This window comes from Monodelphis domestica, chromosome 2 (assembly GCF_027887165.1).
Source record: "Monodelphis domestica isolate mMonDom1 chromosome 2, mMonDom1.pri, whole genome shotgun sequence".
Classification (NCBI taxonomy): Eukaryota; Metazoa; Chordata; class Mammalia; order Didelphimorphia; family Didelphidae; genus Monodelphis; species Monodelphis domestica.
In genome coordinates, this window is record NC_077228.1 from 181,050,807 (window position 1) to 181,076,269 (window position 25,463).

At 36.0% G+C, this 25,463-nt stretch overlaps 2 protein-coding genes across 4 annotated transcripts in view; both read left to right on the top strand.

Annotated features, from left to right (window-relative positions):
- The window catches only part of HSF5 (heat shock transcription factor 5), a 40,757-nt gene extending 20,583 nt beyond the window's left edge, over positions 1-20,174 (top strand). Inside the window, exons 3-6 of the mRNA XM_056816504.1 lie at positions 3,784-3,881; positions 6,747-7,280; positions 9,155-9,332; positions 17,875-20,174. Coding sequence (XP_056672482.1) covers positions 3,784-3,881; positions 6,747-7,280; positions 9,155-9,332; positions 17,875-17,945 — 881 coding nt within the window. The 3' untranslated portion in view covers positions 17,946-20,174. The remainder of the gene's footprint in view (positions 1-3,783; positions 3,882-6,746; positions 7,281-9,154; positions 9,333-17,874) is intronic.
- Positions 20,175-20,326: 152 nt separating this feature from the next.
- Positions 20,327-25,463, top strand: part of RNF43 (ring finger protein 43) — a 105,347-nt gene continuing 100,210 nt past the window's right edge. Inside the window, exons 1-2 of one of the 3 annotated variants that reach the window (XM_056816501.1) lie at positions 20,327-22,812; positions 24,580-24,765. In XM_056816501.1, coding sequence (XP_056672479.1) covers positions 24,676-24,765 — 90 coding nt within the window. In that variant the 5' untranslated portion in view covers positions 20,327-22,812; positions 24,580-24,675. Of the gene's footprint in view, positions 24,766-25,463 lie in introns of all 3 variants that reach the window. The other 2 variants (XM_001362915.4, XM_016430326.2) reach the window with 2 other exon arrangements.

The following is a 25,463-nucleotide window of genomic DNA, read 5'->3' on the forward strand; positions in this document are numbered from 1 at the left end:
TCTGGGGGAGGGGATTCCACACTGTGTATATTGCTGCCTGGTATAGTGGCGGCAGTGATGAGCCTGTGCAAGGTGTGACAGGCCCATCATAGCCAGCGCTGCAGCCTCCGCTATCCCAGACAGCGGTATACAGTGTCACAGGCGCTGCCTCCAGTACTGTATATAGGCATCGAATAACAGTGATCTGGCCTATGACATCAGCAGTGGGCCTCTACTGTAAGAAGCCTACCACTGCCACTGGGTGTTTTACAAGATACCTCCTGTTTTTGGGGGGGTCAAATTAACATAAGACAGTGTCTTATTTTCAGGGAAACACAGTAGTACAATGGCCCTCATACTGTCCTAGATGCACAACATAATGGCCCCTGTTATAGGGGCCATTATGTTGTCAGTTTGTTGATTTAAATTTACTTGTTCTTTATTTTAAATATTGTATTTGTTCCCATTTTTTTAACTTTAAAATAAGATATATGCAGTGTGCATAGGGATTTGTTCATAGATTTTTTTTTAATAGTCCGGCCCTCTGGCGGTCTGAGGGACAGTGAACTGGCCCCCTGTGTAAAAAGTTTGGGGTCCCCTGATATAGTGCAAAGGTTTTTAGAAGATGGGGAGATCTGGACATATTTGTAGGTAGCAAAGGAAAAAAATCAATCATTAAGGAGTGGTTGTAACCAGAGAAAGGGAATGAACAATTTTAAGTTCTTGGAATGGGGTTGTTATCAAGGAGAAGGCCCACCTCTTTCTCTGATTTTGAAGATTTAAGACTGAAAGGAGGAAAGGGAATTGAAAGCAAAGGTGCTAGCCTAGGAAAATAGCCAGGTCACAATGAGAATGAAGAAGAAGTTTAGGAAGAAAGAGACATAAGATATTCAAGAATAGGATAGAAATTTCAAGGTTGCAGGTCATGAAAGTGGAACAGGTATGCATAATGGTCAAGTTAAGGACTTGAACATCTCATTGTTTGACTGAGGGAGGAGTGAAGATAATATACCAAGGAGTTTAAACAGTGAGACCAAGAAGTTTTCATTGGAATATTGATAAATATGTTAAGTTCCCAAGTAAAGGGGCATTGTTTGAGGTGGAGACAAGCCCAGGTCCTGAGGTCCTTGAAAAAGAAGAAAAAATGAACTGGAGGTTGGTTGATAACTAAGAAGTTGAATTGAATGATAGTGTTATCCTCAGAGGAAGACAGGTTGCTTAGTAACAGTGGCAAAAGGATAGTCTGGAAGTGGGATTCAGAATTTAGATACATGCCTAGTACTCTTCCTTAACCCTGTGCTTTTTGAGAGGATTGAGAGAAGAAATACTCATTTCTAAAGTGGGTGACTCAAGGAATACAGTGTCATCTGGGGGAATCCAGATTTCTGTTAGCACTAGAAGAAGATGGAGAGTTTGAAGTAAAGACATAGTATGCAAGTGAGGGTTGTTTTGATTTTTTAAATTATTTTTTTGCTATTACCTGTTGTTTCTGTATTACCTTCTGAAAGTGTAGGGTTTGTTAACAAGAAAGAGAAGATACTAGGAATAGAACTATGAATGTGGGTGAGGTGTAGTGGTAAGATTGGGGTGGATAGGGATGATAATATATTTGCTTCTTTTGGGTAATTATTCTGAGATTTTTTTCCCCAAGAATGTAATTTGTTCCCTTGCCTCCACCATTTCCCCTTTTAGTTACCTAGAGAGTCAATCCATTGATATCTTCTGCCCTTTTCGTTTTTTAACATATATTGGATTATGATGTTTGAATTCAAATGTTGTTCCACTAACTTTGATGGTAAAAGTTTTGTTATAAAAATATTTAAAAATCTTTATCGATCTTTTCCATTTTTTCATGTTTCATGATGGTGTCTTTATCTCTGGAGGTAAAGTGATTAGAGATGGTTTCTAGGGTCTTTTGGTCTCCTTGTTATGTTAATTGACCAATATCACCTAAACTTGATTAGGAAAGAGAGAGTCTTGTTGATATTCATTGCTCCTTCAGTTTCCCATTTTCCAAGTGTGAATAATTTGTTTAAAAGAGGTCAAGTTGGAATTATTTTAATTGTACACCCTATTTTTTTTTATTTGTTCTAACTTAACACTAATACTTATCTTTTTTTTTTTTTAACTCTTGCCTTCTGTCCTAAAATCAGTACTGGTTTCAAGTCAGAAGAGTAGTAAGGGCTAGGCAATGGAAGTTAAATGAGTTGCCCAGAATTACACAGCTAGGAAGTGTTTGATTTCAAATTTGAACCCAGAACCTCCAATCTCTAGGCCTGGCTCTCAATTCACTGAGCCAGCTCACTGCTACTGATACTGATCTTTATTCTAACAAGTTGGTAGTTCAAATGTACCTAGACAGCTGATTCAGAATGTATCTGACATCAATAACTGGTTATTTCCCGTTTGTTGATACTGAGTAATTTTAATTTTCTTGTGATGCATTTTATTGCTCTTTATGCCTTATTTCTTCTATCTCTTCTATTTACTTTTGAATAGTGCTTTTTAACATTTTTCTCTATTCTTCCTTATTTCCATCTTTGTATTGAAATCATGGAATATTAAAGCATATGATAAATTAATTTGGAAGATTTTATTGAATCCTTCATAAAACTTCTCTGGCTCTGCAAATTATTTATTATTATGGTGACTTTTTTTTTGCAAATGTTTATCATAAAGACTTCAATAGAGAATGACCAAATGTCACCCTGTAACAATGTTTCTTCTTGTGCCTGGACACAAGTAAAGCCATTCCCTCTAATTCTTTTGTGAACTATCCTTTTAGGTAGCAGCAAGTTTTGCCTTTGTCTTTTTTTAGTGAAACTGGTAAGATGAATATAATTCATTTCCTTTAGTAGTGTCTACTTGTTGACCTCTGAGCAAAGATCTCCCATTAGAGAACCAGCAATCATTATGTTAATATTTAAAGATGATCAACAATGTGATTATTAATTCCCTCTGTTCCTACCCTTTTTTTTTTTATCTCTTTGCCACTGTCACTTCAGAAGTACTTACAGAGGACTTGGGACCATTTTGTATTTTTTCTGTTTGGTGGCTATAGCCAAAGAATTCATTGCCTAGTGGCTGACCTACTGGTGATGAGTATTTTCTTTTCCTAACTAGAGTGGTCCATTGTTGACAGAACTAATTAAATTTTCTGACATTAAAAAAAATCCTTATCGTCCATCTTAGAATCATTAATATGCATTGGTTCCAAGTCAAAAGAGCAGTAAGGACTAATAAGTGGGGTTAAGTGACTTGCCCAGGGTCACACATCTAGGAAGTATCTGAGGTCACATTTGAACCTAGGACTTCTCATCTCTAGGCCTGGCTTTCAATCCACTGAACCACCTAGGTGCCCTTTCTGACATGTTTAGAACCTGCCAGAGCTTTACTTCACAACCATAACCTTTGAGAATCCTCGATGGCATGATAAGACATCTAAGTAGGATTTTGTGGAGGCTTTCTTATTAACTCCCTAAAATGTTTGTAGCTGCTATTGAAATAAGGCTTTCTGTGTTTTAGCATCCCAGCAAAACAAAATCTCTTGCAACAAGAACAAATAAATTTTAAAAGATAATATCAAATAAAATGGTCTGATATTAAAGATATTCAGACATGGCTCAAAAAAACTGTTGTTTACTGTTTATAGTAAATAACATCAGTGAAAAGGAATAAATATTATGTTATATAACAGCCCAACCCAATTAAACTTTTGGTATTTTGCAGCAAAAATGAAAAAGGAGTACTCTTATATAATAAAATCTGACTGTAGTTGATGTATTTCCTGTGTTTGTATTATAGCTGTACTACAATGTTGCTCCCCATCTACCCACATGGATGCCCTTAGTAGCTGTGTCAGTCCCACTGCCTCTTCCTATGCACACTGCAATTATTTCCAGGTGAGCATCTTAAGATAACAGAGATTCTCTGAGACTGGTTGGAATTCTTTTTGAACTAGCCCTGTGATTTCATTGACATATAGGGAATTCCTAAAGAGAAATCTCCCTCTACCAATGTAGTGAGCACCTGCTCTGCAACTTTGAAGTTTTAGAAAGTAATATGGGCCACAAAGACTGTTGTCCATGGCCTCACAGCCAGTATGTGTTGAGCAGAACTTGAACTCTGGTCTTTATACAAAGTCAGCCTTACTATGCTATTGTCACTGGAAATTCATATGATAGAAATTTGAATTTGAAGGAATTTTAGATTTCTTGCATTCTACTCCCTTCCTCTTTATTTTATAAATGTTGAAATAGTTCATAGGCCAAGTGACTTCCCCAAGGTTATGTAAATAATAAATAGCAGGAATTGTACCACATACCCCAAGTCTTCTGATTCTAAATTCAGTGGTTTTTGTAAAACACAACCAGAGGAGTGTTTTATGAATGTTAAATATCAAAAACTGAGTTGAGTGTATTTTTAGAATTTGTAATACTTTAAGAATCTGAGATTTTTATCACTGAAGGCATTTGTTGTTTGCTTCTTCTTGATTCATGTTCGACTCTTTGTCACCACCCCTCTCCCCCAGTTTTTGGATTGGTTTGCCATTTTCCTCTCCAGCTCTTTTCAGATGAATGAGAAACTGAGGCAAACAGGATTAAGTGACTTGCCTGGGATCACACAGTTATAACTGTCTGGGAGTAGATTTGAACTCAGGAAGATGAGATTTCCTAACTTATGCATGGCACTCTATCCACTGAACCACCTAGCTGTGCGATTAGGGATTTACTTCTACTATTCCAAAGTATACCTCTTATATCCTAGTATATAATTTGTGAGTTATTGTGACCAAAAAATTCATCATCCAAGAGCCAATTTTTGAACATAGGTAGGCTTAGACCTTAGACAAAGGAGCCCATGGCTAGACTTATATTTGATGTTTCTCCTTCCAGTTTAGGACCTGCCACAGCTTGTGCTTCACTAGCATAGTCCTGAGGGAGCCCAGGGTTACCTCTATCACAATACAGCATCAGAATAAGATTTTAAAGGAGTAGAATTTTTTTGTAAGCTTTAAAATATAAAACTGAATCCAGGGGGCAGCTGGGTAGCTCAGTGGATTGAGAGCTAGGTCTAGGGATGGGAGGTCCTAGGTTCAGATCTGGCCTCAGACACTTCCCAGCTGTGTGACCCTGGGCAAGTCACTTGACCCCCATTGCCTAGCCCTTACTACTCTTCTGCCTTGGAGCCAATACACAGTATTGACTCCAAGAAGGAAGGTAAGGGTTTCAAAAAAAAAAACTGAATCCAAAATTCTAGAATAATTTTCATTTTATTAATGAGATTGAATATCATCAGAATAAATTTGCATTATATATAGGCCACCATATTAAGTATCAAGGATGGTAAATCATAAAACAACAAAATAAAGAAATGTGTAGAAAAGACTGAACAATGAAAACGATTCATTTTGCTTAAAGCTGAATATTCTAGGTACCAATTAGAAAACAAAACTGCGATTTAAAAATCTTACTCTATTATTTCTAGTAGAAGGCCATTTATTCTCCCAATCATTCATTTGTTTAGCACCTCTTATGCACAAAATATTAGTATTTTCAGACTTTTTTCATAAACAACTATATAGCTTTAGTTCTTTTAGAATTTTTTTCAAAGTCATTTATCTAATTCAGTGGCAACAGGGTTTCCAAGCATAACTTTACAAACAGATCACTGAAGAGGAATACTTCATTATCTTGCTTTGTACAAATATTTCCTTTGTATTTTTAGGTAGAGTGGACATATCTCTAGTTTCAGTGAGTTTATGAGCTTCAAATCTTTGAAATATTTTGTTGTAGTATCCATATTCCTAAAGTGATATATAGTGGTTATAAAGTGATATTTCTTGACTTCTTTTTCAATATTAATAGAAATATTTTGTAGTGGCTACTTGTGCCAGAGTTCATATATTGGCAAATGTGTAGTTTCAGGTCAATTTCAATAAGCATTTTTTAAAAAATCAAATTTTTTATAACCATCACCTCTTGTCTTAGAATCAATATTAAGGATTGGTTCCAAGATGGAAGACCATTAAAGGCTAGGCAATTAGGGTTAAGTGTCACATAGCTAGGAAGTGTCTGTGGTCAAATTTGAATCCAGGGCCTCCCATCTCTAGACATGACTGTCTACCCAATTTCCCCTCAAGTATTTTTTATAATCCTATTATATATTGGATACTGCTCTAAGTATTGAGAATAGAAAGACAAAAATGAAACATTTCTTGCTCTCAAGGACCTTAGATACTTTTTTTTTAACCTCATACCTTCCATCTCGGAATCAGTACGATGTATTGGTTGCAAAGCAGAAGAGTGGTAAGGGCTGGGCAAGGGGGGTTAAGTGATTTATCTAGGGTCACACAGCTAGGAAGTGTCTGAGACCATATTTGAACCCAGGACCTCCCATATCTGGGCCTGACTTTCAATCCACTGAGCTACCTAGCTGCCCCTGGACCTTAGATATGTTGATTCACTAGACTGACCTCTTTGAGAGCAGAGCCTCCCGCCCCCCCCCCCCCTTCCTTTCTTTGTAACCTCAGCACTTAGCACAGTGCCTGCTGTGTAGAGTAGATATTTAATAAAAGTTAATTTACTGACCTGACTCTGTATGAAGAATAAGTCACTGCTAAGTAATAGATGAATCGATAATTTCCCAGTAAATCAAAACTTAGTGGGTGATCAGTACTTTATATTTCACAATCACCATCTTAACTTTTTGCTTGTTATTTACTTTTTCTTGTGTTTTATTTTCCTGTTGAAATTTGTTTGTCCCAGAATCCTCCAATGCAGTCTTCCTATCCAGTTGAGTTTCTGCCTTCCAACTGGCCGTGTGGTGCTACCGATGAAAATAAGAAAACTGAAGTAAACTTGGAAGCTGTCTTTCAAATTGTCGATGAGCTACATTCATCCCCTAAACTGGAGATGGTAAAGGTAGAGCCTGTAGAAAACCAGGGGCCAACGTCTCAGTCTAACAGGGGCCAACATATCCTGGCAAATCCAAGCAATAGCAATGCATCTTCCACGAGTCAGACTAGCCAACTAGAGCCACTTACTCCAGTAGGTTCAGATATTACATCATTTGTGGTTGGAACAGAACAAGCAATTACCTGCTCTCTGCCACAGTCACCTGAATATATCTATACCATCCACACTGCTCAGCCTGTTGAAAATACCACTGCAATAACAGTTCAGGAACCTGCAGGAGCCATCCAACAAGCTCATGTAAAACTGAAGGAACAGCTGAGTCATAATCCATCTCCATCATCAGTAGTGTTTGTTCAGGAGGGGCTACCATTCAGTGCACATCAGGTAAGAAGTTTAAAAAAAAACATAAAAAAATCTCAGCTTAGTAAAGGCCATTGAAATCGAGTGATTCTTGATCAACTGAATCCTTTGAAGTGACCTAATGGAAAGAAGTTATTTAGTTTTTAGTTGTGTATAAATTTCTTAGGTCCTTCAGAAGAACTGTGTCATAATGATTCTGTAACTGTATTTTCACTGTGACCAGCTAGAAGGTGCCAGGAATTTGCTTTGGGAACTCAATTGACCAAGAGTTGGTTAGCTGCTTTCTCCAGATTCTGTTGTTTTTGTCTAGGAGTTTTGCAAAATAGGTGCATTGCTCTGATGGTGTACTTGTTACTATTTTGCCACTTACATTCAACTTGTTTAAAAAATACCAAGATATTCATTTTTGCTGTACAAAAGCTTTTGTGAAAAGCTTTCTAAGGAGCCTGCTCCTTATTTTAAGTTGGATAGAATGTAGATTTCTAGCTATTTTGAGATTTCTGAAGTGATTAATCACTGTTCAGTTATTTTTCACTTTTAAATTGTGTTTTATAATTTTGTTTATCTAATTCCCTTATTTCTAAATTATTGAAAATACTTTAGACAATGTAAACAAGTATAAATAGTTCTCTGAATGCTTTATCAATACTCATTTTCAGGTTAATGACTTGCAGAAGTTATTCACATATTACTATGTCCTTGAAAATGTATTATTCTTGGTAGATTACCACAGAACTTTCCTACCCATCCTTAACAAACATTATGAATAGCTAGGTATGTTAGATTATATCTTTCTATCTTTCCTGTTGAACTGGAAATTTTGAGAGGTGACTACTAACGGGGATTCTGAAGGATGAAAGTAAGTATCTTTATTGGTTTTAGTATATGACCATAAGACTAAGAAACTAGTTTTCTAAAGAATTGGTAAGAACAATTGATCAGTGGTAATGCATCAAGATGAAAATATGTTTTTTTGTGAATTAATGTTTTAAGTTACTTCCTCCTACTTTATATTTAGCACCAGACCTTTGCTTGACCTTCTGGTTCTTGAAAACTTAAATCTGTATATTTTGCTGGGGATTCCCAAGAGAACTATTTAGCAGCTCTTTTAGTTCTCTTCTAATTTTAGTTCCACATTCTTTTTAGTTTCTGTCCCTTCAATGTGTTTTTGAATGTGGAGAATTGGGCCCCAGGAATTCTGTATTTTGAAGTATGTGGTAAATTTGATAGACCCAAAAGGGAGGTCCAAAAATAAGACCTTTTGGATATCTTTCTGTGCTATATTTTCTATTTCAAATAAGTCAATGGAAAGGATTGGTAAAGCTATATTGTCTGCTAGTCTTCATATCCCCACCCAAAAGTTTGAATTTCATGGTTTTAGAACTACATTCCTGCACAAAGTTGCAGTTGTTTCAGTAAATAGTTATTTCAGTGTTATAACTTCTGAAAGCTACATGTTAGTGGAAAATTAGCATTTTTCTTTTCTCTCACTATAGCTACTTTGTCAATTGCTTTTATTTCATAATGTAATTTAGCTTTGAAATGAAATCACAAAGAGACAGTGGGTGTAGTTTAAAAAATTGGAGAGCTCAATTTAGTGGTTTGGTTTGCCAAGGATAATTTGGGTGTCCTAAGAGAGAACATCAGTTTTAAGAAAATATTTTATTTCCATAAATGATATACTTGTTTTATTCCACTGAATTTTATCCCATAGATAGCTCCATTGAGAAAAATGGGAGCTTATTCCTTTCTTAGGAATGAAGAACCATTATAAGCATACTTCTTAGGTCATAAACCTGAAATAGAATTTCCCTGATAAAAGAAATCAAATTGAAATAAATCCATATAATGCCTACATAGGGAAAGGCTCAGAGTAATGAGTGGGTTTGATGTTTTAGGTGGATGCCAGTATAAAGTGCCAGACCAATCCACCTGAGAATATCCTGCCTTCAGAGCAGATGGGATTCCTTATTTCAGATATGGGGCCAGCCAACAAACCTAGTAAAGATACAGGTTCATCCACCCCAGCCAGATACAGAGAGCGAAGAAGCAGCTCACAGCAGGGCAAGTCCCCTGGTAAGGATCATTTCTTAAAAGTTTTTGACACTTCTTATAATCAACAACTCAGGAGTAAAATTGTCAAGAAGTGAAATGAATGAGTAAATGAGCTTCTTTCTGGGTCTTCAACTTCCTATTCAGGATTTCATAGTACCCATGACACTGGCATTATTCATGATTATTTTTTAACAGTCTATGTTTTTATTGATTGTCTCTGAAAGGTAGGTTGGAATTATTTTCTCCATTCTGTAGGTGTTTTATAATTTGAAAAATCAAGGGATCAGAAAAAAAGACAACTCAAGAAAGTCTAAGGAAATTATGATTATATAGTACAGGGAAAGACCAGGCTAAAAGAGTAACTTAATTACTATCTTCAGATAACAATGTTATTGCAGGGAGTAGTTGTTTTCTAGTCTTGAATGATAGTACAGGAGGAAATGGCTTTAAAATTACAGCATGAGAGAGTTTACTGGACTTTAAGGAAAATATTCTGATTACATTAAAAGGGTTAATATGAAATGTGACTATAATGTAATGAGATTGACAAATGAGTGTTCATATCAGGGACACTGCCAGGTTTCAACATATTAGTTTCAAGGTTGGCTAACTTTATACTGACCGTTGTGAATTAGAATAGATGTAGGCATAAAATTACTCAGAGCAAAGAATGTGAATTTTTTTCAAGAAATTAACTCTTTATATAAAGCATGACATTAAAAGAAGCCTGGAAATGACACAAAAAGTTTAAAAATACAGGGAGAATATTTCTTTTGCATGAAGTAATTATCTACCCTTACTACTGACAAAAATGGTGAAAAGGACAAAGATTCTGTTCATTCGGATAGACAGTTAACTGAGAATGATGGCTGTAGAGTTAAACTTGGATGAAGAGACAGACTTATTTTGAAAGAAAATTTGAACATGATGCAAATTTTTATAATGATATGCCACATTTTAAGTGATGAGCAGAAATAGCAAAGACTTTAAATATTTTGTCTAGGTTTATTTAAAAAAACAAAAAAGATGCTTTGAGGAAAATAATATCCAGTAATAAAAGCATTTTATGTTTGGAATTATGAAGGATTTTAGAGATTATGTATAAGGCAAAAGGAGTAGACTGTGATTCAGTGTTTCATTTCTTTGTTTTTGTTTACATTGTAGTTTCTGTGAAATAGCTTATGAGCAAAAACTACAGTGTTCATCTCGATAATAATACTTTATTTAGCTCTTAATGACTTTTAGCAGTTTAAAAATAATTAATTTGCTTTTAAAGGATTAAAGAATGAAGGTTGACTACCTTTAATATACATATTTAAGGATCATGATACAGGCTCTGACGGTAATTCCAGCATGGTTTTAAACAATGGCAACATCATTGGAATAAATATGTAACCTCTCAAGTTGACTATGGTAAAAGATATAGCATGAATTTCATTGTATATAGTATGTTGTGTTTTTTAAATCTCATTACTTTATAACCATACTTCATAAGTCATTTTAGTAAGAAACTAAAATTTAATCTAAAAACTAAAAATTTAGGAAGAAGATAGACATTTCTAATTTCAGCTCAGCCTAGAAGCAGAGTAATGAATGGGTTAGGTGATCTCATAAGGTCTCTTCAAATCTTTGGATTCCATTTTAGAGTTCTCAGGTGAGCCTTGAAGGTCATGTAGTTGGAATGATGAAGTATACGTGTCCAAACTATCCTAAAGGCTATCCTATAGTGTTTATGTAGTGTGCCTTAAAAGCCTCAAAATTAAAGGAACATAGAATTTAAAACATTGTTTTTTACTATTATAAATGTTCATGGGAGGAATAATTAGCAAATTTATTAATTAGCCTGACTTTTAAACATCTCATTGTCTTTAAATTGCTTGTGCCTTCATCAAAGCCATTGGCAGATAAAACTCTTGATTAGCTTTGAGTTCCTCGTATGAAGCAAAAGATTTATTAAATTCTAATATACTTATAAAGTCTAAACTTGGTTTCATTTATTAGTGACAAGGGAGCAACGGGTCTTAAGTAGCTTTTAGAATTGAAGCATAGGCAGAAATGGAATTCATTAATTTGCTAATTGTTCTTCCCTTGCCAAAGTCTAGCCCAACAGCTGATCTACACAAGCATAGCTATATGAAGGTTTTGTGGTTTTAAGAGTTTTTTATTAATAACCAGGTTCAGTGCAAGATTTGGAAACTTCCCATTCTTTTGGGGGGGGGGGCTTTAAGAGGACTTCTCAACTGATTTTTTTTCCAGTCTAATTATCTCATCTTTACTGATTTTTGCCTTTAAAAAAACACATTCAAAAATCTACAGCATTTTTAAAAAAGCAGTCATTGAATTGACTACTGAAAGGTAAGATGAGCACTGGGGGTTCCCTCTGAGGTGATTAGATTTCATTTAATGATTATTTATTGAGCATCTACTATTTATTTAACCCAGTAGAACTAAGCAAAGTAGGAATACAGATAGAAACAGTAACCATGCCTGGATTCCCTTATCCACTGAATAAGAGAGATACAAGCTCTTCAGATACCTCCCTCTGCTGCTTATTGCTGTGTTCTGAACCTGAAAACTGAGTATATCAATACATTCCCAACTCTGTTGTGGTCTCTTTATAGCCATATAGGAAAAAGAAACTGTCTTAGTCAAAGATGGTATTATCATCATTCTTTCAGCACTGTACCCAGAGATCAATATAGAAGGATAGATGTGACAGAAAAAACTCTCCTTCTGCCAGCCCTAGCTGAAAATCTAATTGTATTAATGCTTGTTAACAGCTAGTTTGAATACTTCATATCAATACTTATGCCTTTCTGGTCATTGGAATTGAGCCAACCTAGATCTTTGAAGGAAAAATTACTGTCTGAATTTGTAAAAGACCAGCATAAAAATATCTGCAGTGGCTAGGAGTATATTGTAAATATATACTTTAAATTCCATCTAATCTAGTTCAAGTACTATAATTACCTAGGATAAATATTTTTATCTCTTTTTTTGTCCATTACAAAATTCGGCTCTTTAACTCAGTATAGTGTTAGTTAAATGTGGTAGGTATGCAAACTATTTCAAGTTCAAAACCCCAGCTTTTTTGTTTCAGATTCGTACCTAATCTTACTCTCAGTGCTTCTAGCTATGTACATAGTGCTTGGAGTGCTTAGAGTTGTTGGATCTGAGTGAAGAGAGTAACATTATGACATCTTATTATTATGAGTCTTATCCATACAGCACATCTGAAACCAGTATTTCCTTAGCATCTTAAACATTCTGACTCCTGTCACAGTACCCAATCTTTCTTTGGAGCCTGGCTGGGGCAATTTTCTTCTGAGTAAGAGTGTAATATAACTTTAGAATAGAAGCTTTTTAGGAAGCTTTTTTTTTTTCTGAATTACTTGAGGGAAGATGGTGTTATTGTAATGGCAGTTTATTCACTTAGTGTGAGTAGTAGTATGCTTATATTTGACCCTGTGCTATTTTAGGTGAGTTTTAAAGGTTACTGTTTGACTATATCCTTTCCTATTCTCATTATACTCTATTTTCCTGACTTGGAGGGGAAAAGATGTACCAGAAGATTTAAGTCCCAGCACTCCAAATTGGACAGTTTTCTTTAATAAGGTACAAATTGTGGATCCCTTTGGTGAAGCAAATTGGGTTAGTGGCTAGTAAACTAGAAGTTGGGAAACATGGGTTCAAATCCCAGTTCTGTCACTCATTTGCTGTGATACTTTGGTCATGTCTATTAACTTTTCTGTGTCTCTGTTTGGCTATACTTAATGCTGAGATAATAGTTCCCTAAATTTGCCCTACTTTGCATCGATGTTGTTAATATGTCTTTAAAGACCTTTTTGGAAGAAAAATACTTTACGAATATATTGTTACCATCCAGAATCACAGCCATTTAAGAGTAGAAACACAACCAAAATTTGACTTTTGATTTCAGTACTGGGAGAAACACAGATATAGCCATAATAACACATACATATATTTGACCTAAATAATACTATGTTTACAGTACCAAGAAAATAAAAAGTCAGGTCACAAAGTTGGGGATACCAGTTTGAATTCAGTGCATGTTTATGTGTGTGTATATATGTTTATGTGTATATGCATATACATTATATATCTTTATGTTTTAGAGTGTATTATTGTTAGCAATAGTATTATGAATAATAAATGGATTGTAGATAGAACAGCAGCTCTGTTCTTTTCAGATATACGGCAAGTCTTTTGTTGACCCTTAGTAAATAGTGAATACTTTCCTAAAGTGATTGCTCTGGTCAGATTCGCACTTAACAGTTTGCTGCCATAGAAGGACCCAGGAGCAAGAGTTGAAAGGTTATTGGCCTCAAGGGGGCAGCAATACTTTAGTACCTCTTCCTCTGAGTGGGTGAGGCTGGCGGGTGCCATCCTCTTTCACCTCAGTTCCTTCTTGTGCTGGATGGGAGGAACTGGTTCTTCTCAGTGATTTCATCTGAATAAAAATTCAACATTTCTTTTCTCAGTTTGCATTTCTTTTTTCCTTTGACCCATAGTCCTTGTTCTGTAAAGTCTTTCTCCCCCAACTATTTGTCATTGAAAATGCTTTTCTTTTTGAATATGGAAGGGGCATTGAAGGAATTAATTTTTTTTATTCTTTTGGGGGAAAGTGTTATAGAGCAGTTTTGTAATAATTGTCTTATTTCTATTGCATTAAAATGATATCATTAAAATGTGTGTGGAATTAGAATATTTCTCCTTTCTATGTTTTGTAAAATATTCATTTTTATAATTCTTTTTTTCCTATAGTAATTGTTTATGGCTGATTTTCTTATGAGATCTTTTATCATTATTTGCTATGTTGAATAAAATGTAATCTTCTTAAAGCTGTCTCTTCTGTTTAGGCTATTTAGTCTGTGGGAGTCAGGGCCAGCATTTTCAGTGGTAGGTATTTTTTCCTTCCTCATCTTTGCTGTTTGTTCCTATTATTTCTCTTTAGTAGGAAAAGGTAATTGTGTTTATAGTATTGCATGTGTGTATTTGTGTTTATAGAATTAAGACTTTTTATGGAGGTACCTAGGCTTTATTTCACTTGATCATGCCACTTTAGTAGACTTGTAGAAAGCCTGTAGGCTTTGATCTTCACAACTCTGATCATCTGTGGCCATAACAAAACTTTGGAATGAATAGATGTTCAGAGAGTGAAGAAAACTCAAATTAGAGCGCCATTCAGATTATTCTAGTAGGTAACCACACATTTATACCTTTTTAGACACTGTGGCCCTGAGGTTTATTGTTGAGAAGAATGAAGTATAATCTTCCTAAAACTGTGACCAAAACATCGTCAGTCATTGGTGAGAAGCTCAAATCATTCAGAAGATTTCAGCTATCATTATAACAATGTTTCTATTTGTAAGTAAAATGAAGGCTTGAACTAGATGATCTCCATGATACCTTTCAACTTTGACATTCTGTAATTCTATGATTCTAATGTCAATACCATTGGTATTACTTAATATTCTAATGTTCTGTTCAGTATTAGTATATTATTTCATTCTAAAACTTAACAGAACTTTTTAATAATTAAAGTGCTTTGAATATTTGCTTCTTCTCCATTCATTATGGTATCTTGTTTTAATCTCCCATGGAATCACAGCAACTTAGAACTGGAAGAAACCTCAGAGATCACTTGGTTCAACCCCTTCATTTTACAAATGCAAAAATTCCAAAGTCTGGAAAGTGGCTTTTTCCAAATCATACAGTCCTTCTGATTCCAAGTCCAGTGCTTTTTTCTATCTCACTGTGCTGCTTTCCTAAAGTGTCTTCTTGAGCCCCGTCCTTTTTTTAGCTAAGGTACTTCAAGTTGGTTAGGCATTTTACAAGATCTAAAAGCCAATAGATATTTATTAAGTGCCTACTCTATGCTAGGTCCCTTGAGATGTGTCTTGTGAGAAAAAAAATGCTGCTAATAGTCAGGTATCAGTATGTATTATACCTAGAGAAGCATTGGAGTATACATTATATCTCCAATTTAGTTCAGAATTTATTGAAAACCTACTACGTACATGATACCATGCTATAAGATATATAAGAGATACATATAAAAATTATTTCTGCCCTCATGTCTTGACAATTGTCCAGGGTAATAAAACATGAAATGCATCCAGAAAACCCAGAAGATGACACTTTAGGTACCACATTTTTCCTTTTATTTCTATTAACATGTTTCACCAACCTGGAATGTGCTCAGCTATGCAATTTATGACCTGAGTGGAAACTGTGCAGCTTCGTGTAACATTGGAGTATTTAGTTTCATTGACAAAGAAAATTGAATGTTAAAGGCAAAACCCAATTTACTTTTTAAAGAAAGGAATCTCCATTTTGTGGCCCTTGGATTATGGATGAAATTTCATTAAGCTAATGGTCAGAACATTCAAAAATGTAGAAGGATGTTACCAGTACTTCCATACAAGACCTTTCATCTTTCTAACCAACATTAAGTTACTATGTTACTTAAATTCTTCTCTTTTGTGATGAACATGCTTATTTTCCTTTTGCGTGTACCTGAGAATATTCACTTGCTGTAGCACCAGCTAGACTATCTTATTATATGTTTATAGGTGTCCTTGTGTTCTCAAACTTCTGGATTGACAGTTTCACTAACAAAGGGACCTAATTGTAATAAAATTATCATTTATGGATTACATTCTAGCTGCTTTCTTTTTAATGGGAGCTATATGCCAAGTGCCAAAGGGTCACTTCAAGCCCCATTCATTAGAGCTAGCAGTGCTCATTGCTGTAAATTTCTGATTCACTTCTTTCCATGAACTCTGCAGTTGTGTGCATGATCTTTCCCTTTAAGCATTACTTCTCTGACTCTGCCTTCAAAGCAGTATTATAGATGGTCCTTTTCTTGCTCCCAGAACTTCTTTTAGGGCAGAAAGTGGCCCAGTGACCTTTTCTTTTAAATTTCTTTAGTGTATTACATCAAAGTATTGTTAATCCTTCTCTCTTTGACAAGGAACTGAGGTAGTTAGAGAATGACCATTGGCTCTTACAGATGTTTCAAGAAGAGCAACATTTGACTTTGTTTCTTAACTAGGTAGTCCTTGGGTCCTTCCTCCCAGTTTCCTACTTCTCAGGAGTATGGTGAAGATTATTTAGACATATCTGTTATGCACTTTGAGCTACTTGAAGAAAGATGTTATGTGAATACAAGATATCGTTGTTACCATTATTATTATTGTTATTATTCAGGATGTATTGAAGTCACCCGTAAGTGGTAAATTGATGACTCGTTCCCCTTCTGCAAGATGCTGTTGTGGGTAAGTAGCTTGTTCTCTAAGGGTAGCTAAGATCGAACCTGACAAGATGAATGATCATCAGACCATAGGGACCTGCTTTATGCTAAATGTGACAAAGATAAGGTGCTATTTCATATGCACCCTAGAGTCCAGCCAAAAGTGGTAGCAAAATTCCACTTTAATGAATCAATTTGCTTGCCAGCATGTTTCCTGGGAACACATGACCATTCTAATGAGACTGTACTTCACAAACTCATTATCAAAAAATCCCTTTGTTTCAGTCGGCCATGAATTATAAAGACCTTACATAGTCTTTCTTAGTAGACTTCAGTCTGTTAGGACAAGTTGTGAACCAAAGAATATTTCTACAACTTGATCCATGTAGTAAACTGCTAGGACAAAATCTGGGTGGGGCAAGAGCGTGCTGTTGGTCATAGGGCCCGATCTCTGCTCAGTTTCTGTTCATGCTTTTCAGTTAGATAGATTATTCCAAATGTGCCACTCCTATAAAATGGCCATTATTTGGCTTTATGTTATGAAACTAGTTCCTGGGCCAAGAGCTCTCTGCTGTCTGCTCAGTGCCCCTTAATGCCTGGCTCTATGGTCATTCTGCTTTACTTTGCTCCAGTCTCCATGCGTCATCCTTTCTCAATTGCCTCTGCAAAAGATCCACTTTCTCTTTTAAAGACAAAGTAAATTAGCCTTCCCTATAGCTCTTTAATGTCCACAAGTTGGGGATCTTCTGGAGGCAGTTGTCTTTGGAGAAGTAGTAGTTACTTATTTGTAACTTTTTTTTTTCTCTGAAGGTATTACTCTTTCATATTCCCACACCCCACCCTTTTCCTTTTCTAGCATCAAGGAAGTAAGATTTCATTTGTGGGTGCCTATTCCACCCTGACCCCTATGTTGCTTTCTGTTACCAGTTCTCACTCATAAGAAGGTAGCTGAGGTGAAAGAGGCTTGTCCACATCATCAAAAGGAGAGGTATTTTAAACTCTGATGGTCCCTTTCGGCCAACAGGTTGCTTAGTAGTGTTTATGTCCTCCAGGGCTGTAGGGTCTCCCCATTATTGAGAATCTGATGGAGCAATATAATTTTTGGAGAGCCAATATTACAGGTAAGACATTTCATTTTGTTTCTGTACATCCCCACCCTCCCCATAGAAGTACAGATGCAGAAAATCTCATCCTTCTTGCCTTAAGAATATTCTGTACAGAACTGAGACTTGGGCTCTGTGCTATCTGAGTGGCAGAAAGTGAGTAATCATTCTTCTCTTTTTTTAGATCTCCATCTGCTGGTGGATGTGGCTTGCAAGCAGGAGCACTTTCCAAAGGAGGAAGAATTAAAAGAGTGAGGAATGGATGACAAATGTGACATTGTGCACTAGCTGTTGGCTGGTTTCCTGGAGTCAGGCTGGCCTTGCACATGACACACAGTTGGGATTTTTTTCAGTTGTGTTAAGAAAAAAATTTTTTTGTTCATTGTGAATTTTATTGGGAATTGGTCACTTTGGTATTTACTACATCTGTTCAGTTCAAATTCTTTACCTTGACAAGCTATAAAACATCTAGTGGTCAAATTATTTAGCTACCCAGATCCCTTACAAATGGAAAGCCCTGGCTGTCTGTTACAATCAGGAAGCCTCTAAAAACTGCTACAACCATGGTACTGGAGAACAATTTTTTTTTTTTGGTGCTGATTTGTTATCTTGCTACTCCAGTTTGCTGTGAACTGTAGTCAGCACAACTCCACTGAGGAGTTCAGTCTATCTGTTTCAAGTCACAGTGTGGCCTTTTAAAAGAGGATTGTGTGAGAAACAAAGGCATGTAAGGTCACGAGATCACAGGTCTGAAATGGGTCAGGGATTCCAGGGAAGCAGCTCTGGGAAAGAGCTAATTTTCTAAGTGATTAACCAGGAAATGCTCTTACTTCCTAACCCAGAATTCTGTTTCAACAGCAAGGCGTCCGGACCTAGGACCATCCATCACACTTAACAGCCGCTGATTTCTTTATATTAATGGAAGCATTCTTCCATTTTCATATTTTCCTTTGATTTTAATGATATATTATCATAAATGGTAAGAAAATGGTTCCTGTAATATACTGCATATTTAGATGTCTTCTAAAGAAAAGTATTTAACTTGTTTAATATATTGTATTTATAAATGCTAGTAGATTTAAGGGTTTAATGACTATATATTTGTATTAATATTGAAAGATAGAAGGATAAAGGATGCATGTATATTTCTATTCTGATGGGAGATTGTACAGTGTGTGAGCAATGCAGCATTAATATGTAACACAGTACTTTGCTTATTCAGATATATGTGTGTATATATATATATATAAAAATATGTAGAGTAAATCTTAATCTTTATCTGTAGAAAATACAGTACCCAAAATTTGAGTCATTGGGGAGAACTGGTTGACAGTTATTTAGCATAAACTATGCCTCCTATATTTTTTTTCCATCTTCTGAGAGAGTTCTGGGTGGTGGGACAGACTATATAAGATCTTTGTTTTAGTCCTCTTCAGGTTTTTTAACTTGAGCAGTTAGATTGTGGGGCTAGTTTTGAGGTTTTTCTCCCTAGGGGATGTATTCTTGGCAGCTCATTCTCTGTGGTTAACTCCCCTCCCATAAAACAAAACCAAAAAAACACCATCTCATGACTGCTGGAAGCTTTCAGATTTCAAACCTTTAAAATAGGCTAGACCTACCTTCTTGAATTATGCTTCAGTTTGCCTAGTGAGTACCTGAAAACATAAAACTCATTAAAAACAAAAGGCACATAATGATATGGCAGGTGTATTCTGCCAGCTATGTGGGTGTCCTGAACTAATTTCTGAGATCCCATTGTTTACAAGGGTTGATTACAAACCTTGGAACTGTTATGGAAACCAAGCTTTCTGGAAAAGGATCAACTCTACAGTGACTTCAGCCAGTCCAGCTGTGAAAGTAGGTCCTTAAGGGTGAATTACCCATCTAATAGGGCTAGTAGGTGTCCATGTGATGGGCATTTGCCTTTGTTGGCAAAGCTCAAAGAAAAATGAGTTGTTGAGGGCCCCATCCAGTTTGCCTTTGGCAGACTATGTAAAGAGAGACCCCACTGGCAAATAAAGGAACTTTGCTTTTCCTTTGGTATGTTGCAAAGCTGACATTACTGTACAGGTGATGCTCCTTCCCTTAATCTTGCTTTCTCAGATCTGTACATTGAAAGAGGTGATATCTTTTTGGAAACATGAGCCAAGCAGGAGCCTTGGCATATATTTAGATTTGGTGGTTTTAAAAGGCTTAATTAAGGAAATGCCATTATCAGCTTTCCGAATTTTTTATATATGAATACAGCAAAGGCCAAGGAGCTGGATCTCCTGCCATACTCACATGCATGGTACTTATCAGCTAAAGTTATCCTTATTGACTTGGGGAAAATGGCAAAAGATAAAATAGTCTCTGCATGAATTAGCCAGTAGTGCATGACACATGCTAACAAGGCTCCTGACTTGCACCTCAGTATTTCAGCACCTTAAGCACTGATGTATTTCAATCAGTCAACAATAAAGTGAGTGTTCCAACTAGACACAATGTCTTTTTGTTTTCTTATCATGGTGATGTATACTTTGATTTTTCCATATAAAACTATCATGATGTACATAATCATAATAGGAAAGTCAGAAGGGAATGTATTTTTAAGAGCAAATTTCTTTTAAAAATTGACATATAAAGGTATTTTTTTCTCATTTGTATAAGTACTTAATGCTTACTTTGACTTCCATGTCATAGTACTATAGTATAGTGTCACTAGCTCCTGAAGGGTGTTCTAAGAGTTTAGCTGAATTTGTAGAGCTAGCCAACTCACTTTGATAATTCTGATTGTTACCCTCTATTTTTATGCTGACTTCAGTATAGCATACTGATTTGATCATTTTTATATACATGCCTCTGATTTAGGCTTGTGCATCTTTATGAGAGGGTACCCTTTATTCACTCTAAAATAGTATTTGGTGGCCTCCCTGTCAAATGTCCTAAATTTTGGAGTTTCTGCTAGAGGTTAGGGATTTCTTCCTTGGGCAAAAGTGTGTGTTAAAGTATAGGTCTTGATCTCTTTTTCATTTCTTTGTATGTTTCAGTATAGACAAGGATGGAATCTGTTAGTAGTTAGTCTTTTATTTAGCCTCTCTGAAGATACCTCATTTTTGGAACATATGCATGAGAGATGTGATTCATATTTTGTTTTTCTTGCAGTTGCTCTATCATAGAACATAGACAAAATAAAATAGGCAGCTCTTAAGAGATATAAAAATTCTCCTGGCAAATGATCTGCTCTGTCCTTTAGAAGTGAATCATTGAAAAAATACTGCATACCATAACTTCAAAGGCTAGATGAGAAAAAAATAGCATGCTAAAGTAAAAAAAAAAATTTATGAAAATTCTCCTGTTCTTGGTACTCCTGTTCTAAAACACTGAAACCATTCTTAGGAAGGTTATAGAGAAACAAATGTCTAACAAACATTAAGAACCTTCCTTGGATCAGGTACTGTATTGGGTGCTAGGGAATTTAGTTGTATCTAACTCTTCTCGATCCCATAGGGGTTTTCTTGGCAAATATACTGGAGTGGTTTGCCATTTCCTTCTCCAGTAGATTAAGGAAGGAAACAAAGGGTAAATAACTTGCTCAGGGTCAAATAGTTAGTTAGTTTCTGAGGTCAGATCTGAACTCAGGTATTCCTAACTCTAGGCCCAGCACTCTATCCACTGAGCCACCTGTTTCCATTTTACAAATGAAGAAACTGAGGCAGATAACAAATAAGTGATCTTCCCAGGGTCAGCCAGCTATTGAATGTCTGAGGATAGATTTGAACTCAGGGCTTCTAATTTTAAGCCCAACACTATTCACCTTGCCAACTAACTACTCTTAAAAGTCATCAATAATATTTGGAATGAAAAATGGTTAACTACACCCCAAAAATTCATTATGACCTCTTGACAAACCTTACAAACAGAATCCTAGCAACACTGATTACTAAGTAGGTACAATATGTTTTCTATTACTGCTAATGACAAGCTTATAAGATAGGCCATAGTTTTACAAGTGAAAGAATGTTTAGAGAGCTATAATGATTAGTTGGACATTTTATTCCTTATTGTTCACACTCTTCTTACTGAACATGTCTTATCCCTTTTCTTGGATTCATCACATCACAACTCACAGGCTCTACTTGAGACCTTACATTGAGGTCATAGGTCTGACCTGTAGTATTATTCACCTCCCAAGGATGTCAGAAGAGAGTAACAGTTGAATTCCAGACCTCTGACATCAACCTGACCTGAAAGCTCCTTGCAGGAGCAGTTAAGAAAAGAGTTACTGAATCTAAATTAGCTAGACCTGAAGAAAATCTGTGCATGAAATGGACAGAGCCCTTCCCAGGGTTGTAGACATAAAGCTGCAATAAATCAGTAAATCCTACATCAGGGAGTCACTTTAAATTTGGCTTTAGGTCATTTGTAGACACTTCAACATGGAAAGAGGCAACGTCCCTTTGAGCTCAAATTTGTAAAACCTCATTATATTCTCTGGTTTTGCATTTTATTTTCTTTGCATTTCCTCATACCACCAACTTTGCTGTTAGACACTGATGTTGCTTTGATGTTTCTCTGAGTAACCTTGATTTACATGAAGTAGTTTGTTTAAATGAAGATCTCTTTGTACTTAGTGCAATTTGTCAGTGGCTCCATAGAGGGAGTAGAGGAGCAGAGAGAGAGGAGAGACAGACTGACTAAGTGCATGCCAGCTGGGAAAAGGAGGGGTGGCTGCCTCTGACTGCTCCACCCTCACTTTGTGTCAGCAGGTAGAGAGAGTGATTGCAGTCCCAGGGGAGGGAGTCAGAGAGCTAGTTCAAACCACAGGCTTCCTTCTCTAGGGATTTGCTCCAGAATTGCTTTTCTGGAAGGGAAGCACTCGATTCCAACCGAACTTTCCAAATCCACCCCATGATTCAGAGTTACTGCTCTCTCTGGGATTTTTTTTTATATGCTTTTGATAGTGATATCAGCCTGCTTTGGGTGAATTTTTGCTGGTGTGTTTACTACTCTGCCTTCTTCCTCTCAAGATTTTTTGCTGTTCGGGGAAAAGAGGGACTTGGTCTGGAAAAGAATTTTCAGAAATGATTTTGGATTGTCCGAATGCTTTAGAGTTCCTGGGGACATTAGCTTTCAGCCTGGAGTAAGTTTTTTCCTTTGATCTGCTTGGGATTATTTTTTCAGGCTGTGGAATTTCACTTGTAGCTTACCTGCCTAGTGCTGGGCTCTGTAGAAAGAATGAGCTGTACTTGGTTAAGCTGTTGAAACACTTTTTGTGAACAGGATCTATAAAAACATAATTATATTTGTTTCACCCTTGTGGATTCCTGTGGGCCCGACAGCGCAACAGGTTTGCAGATTTATTTTTAAAATTACTCTTTTTCTTTGTCTCAGCAAAAGGCTTTAACAGTTTCATGTTTGATTGCTGATTTATTTGGCTTTCCAGAATTTATTGGAAACTTTGCGATTTTTAACTTGACCTCCAAACACAGTGGATGTGTCTAGGAGGTAAATTTTTATTTATTTGGGGTGTATCTTTTAAGTTTTTATTTATATTTGTGTGCAGCAAAGGATTGAATTTTTAAAAGTTCATAGGACTAGCATATATAAATCAATATTATTCAGGCCTATTTCTGCTTTTCCTGGGTGTTCTGTTGAGAACCTGTGACTAACCTCCCCATTCCTCCCTCCCTCCTCCCCAAGGAATTTGAAAACATGTTGGGAATAGCCTTTTGTTTCTCTTATGAATTTAGGGAATTATAGATCATAAGATCAGCATTTTAAAATACTTTGCAAAAGTATCTAATTACATGATAATGTGGTAGGTATTTCAGTTGAAAAATGAAGCTGAGTTTGCTAAGACAGTGAGACTTAACAGAGAACAATGTGGATTTGAATTGGAGAATAAAATAATTTCAGCCATTTCAAATGCATGTCCAATTATCAAAGTTATGATTAATTCATATTATCCTACAAAATGTGACTCCATTTAAAATGACATTAAATTATAATGAAAAATTTTAGTGTAGAACCAAAAAAAATTAACAAGATGTCAAAGTTTCCTAAGTATACACATTCGATGGGACTAGAAATATAGATGTTCTGAATACTCTTTAATATAGAGAAACACATTATAATAAACTTTATATTATAGTATCTTTTGGCATCCCTCAGGTGTGGCCTGAAGATTTATTTTGTTGTTCTCCATTCCAATACCTTGCTTTCCTCCTTTTTCCTGAAATTTTTTGGAAAAGATCATCTCTAAGCTTCACTGTCACTTGATATTAGTTTAGGTGCTGATTTTTTTTTTGTCTTTATGTAACTTGATTGTAGATGGCTTAGCACCTTAATGCATGTGGAATACTAAAATCCAAGTAATATTGCTCTAACAAAATTCATGAACAGGCATTTAAGTCCCTATCATGTAAAAGTTACTTTTCTAGGCCTGAGTGATACAAACACCAAAAAACCCCAAGTCTCTGCCTTCAAGGTTCTTATATTCCACTGGTTTGAAATTCAGTTGTTAAATAAAGTTGGAAAATCCAAAGAGAAGCGGTCTCTTTATTAGGTAGAATGAAGATGGGAGAAATTGTGACATCTTCAGAAAAAGTAATTGATAGCGCTCCACTCATCTGCTCCATCAGGAATGCCACCTGTTCTTGGGAATTTACTTTAAAGAAAGGAAGGGCTTGAAGGACTTGTAATTTTTTGAAATTAAAATATAAACTGTCGTTTCCCCTATTTGCCTGGAGCCAGGACCCTTCTTTAGATATTAGCTGTCAGGATTGGGAGATACGTTCCTGATCAGTATGTGTGGACAAAGTGTTTTGCTGCAGTTGGTAGCATGAGCGGTGGCCACCAGCTGCAGCTGGCTGCCCTCTGGCCCTGGCTGCTGATGGCTACCCTGCAGGCAGGCCTTGGACATACAGGGCTGGTACTGGCAGCAGCGGTGGAGTCCGAAAGATCTGCAGAGCAGAAAGCTGTTATCAGAGTGATTCCTTTGAAAATGGACCCCACAGGAAGATTGAACCTCACATTGGAAGGAGTGTTTGCTGGTGTTGCCGAGATTACTCCAGCCGAAGGAAAACTAATGCAGGTAAGGACGACTTTATTGTAACTTACCATCTGTTTGGAATATACATTTCTCCATCAACCTCTGAAATGAAATTTCTGCTAATTTTTAGTTTTTGTTCTGTTTCTTCTTTTAAGAAAATTTACATTTGGGAACAAGCTTATTTTACATGAAGGAGCCAAAGTGTAACATCTTGTTTTAAGTCTTTTTACTTTTAAGTGCGGCATTCTTTTGAATTTCAACTTTAAGATTTTTATTTGCAATTGATTATAAGTGTGCTGTATCTTAATAGGTGAATTAAAACTTAGGCTTCATTTGAGCTAATATGAGGTTATAACTTTATACCATACTTGAAATGAGCTCTAAAAAGGAAGATTTAATCTTTTAGAGATCAACATGAAATTCTTTGATACACTTAAGATACTTTTCCAACATTTTTTGTTGCTTTTAGAATTCAGTCAGGTTTGGATGAAGTATGGGTTAGTGACAAGAGCATTGGATTTGCAGTCATTGGACCTAGGTTTGAATCTTTGCTTGTCTTCCTATTATGTAACCTTGGGCAAGGCAGTTTCTTTGGGCCTCAGTTTCATCAATTGTGAAATGAGAGGTTTAAATGACTTCTAATTTCCCTTCTAATTCTGAATCTTATCCTATTTTTGCTTGATTGTATAGTATGTGTGACAGATTATTCAGTGTTTGACCTTCCAGTATGTATAGCACTT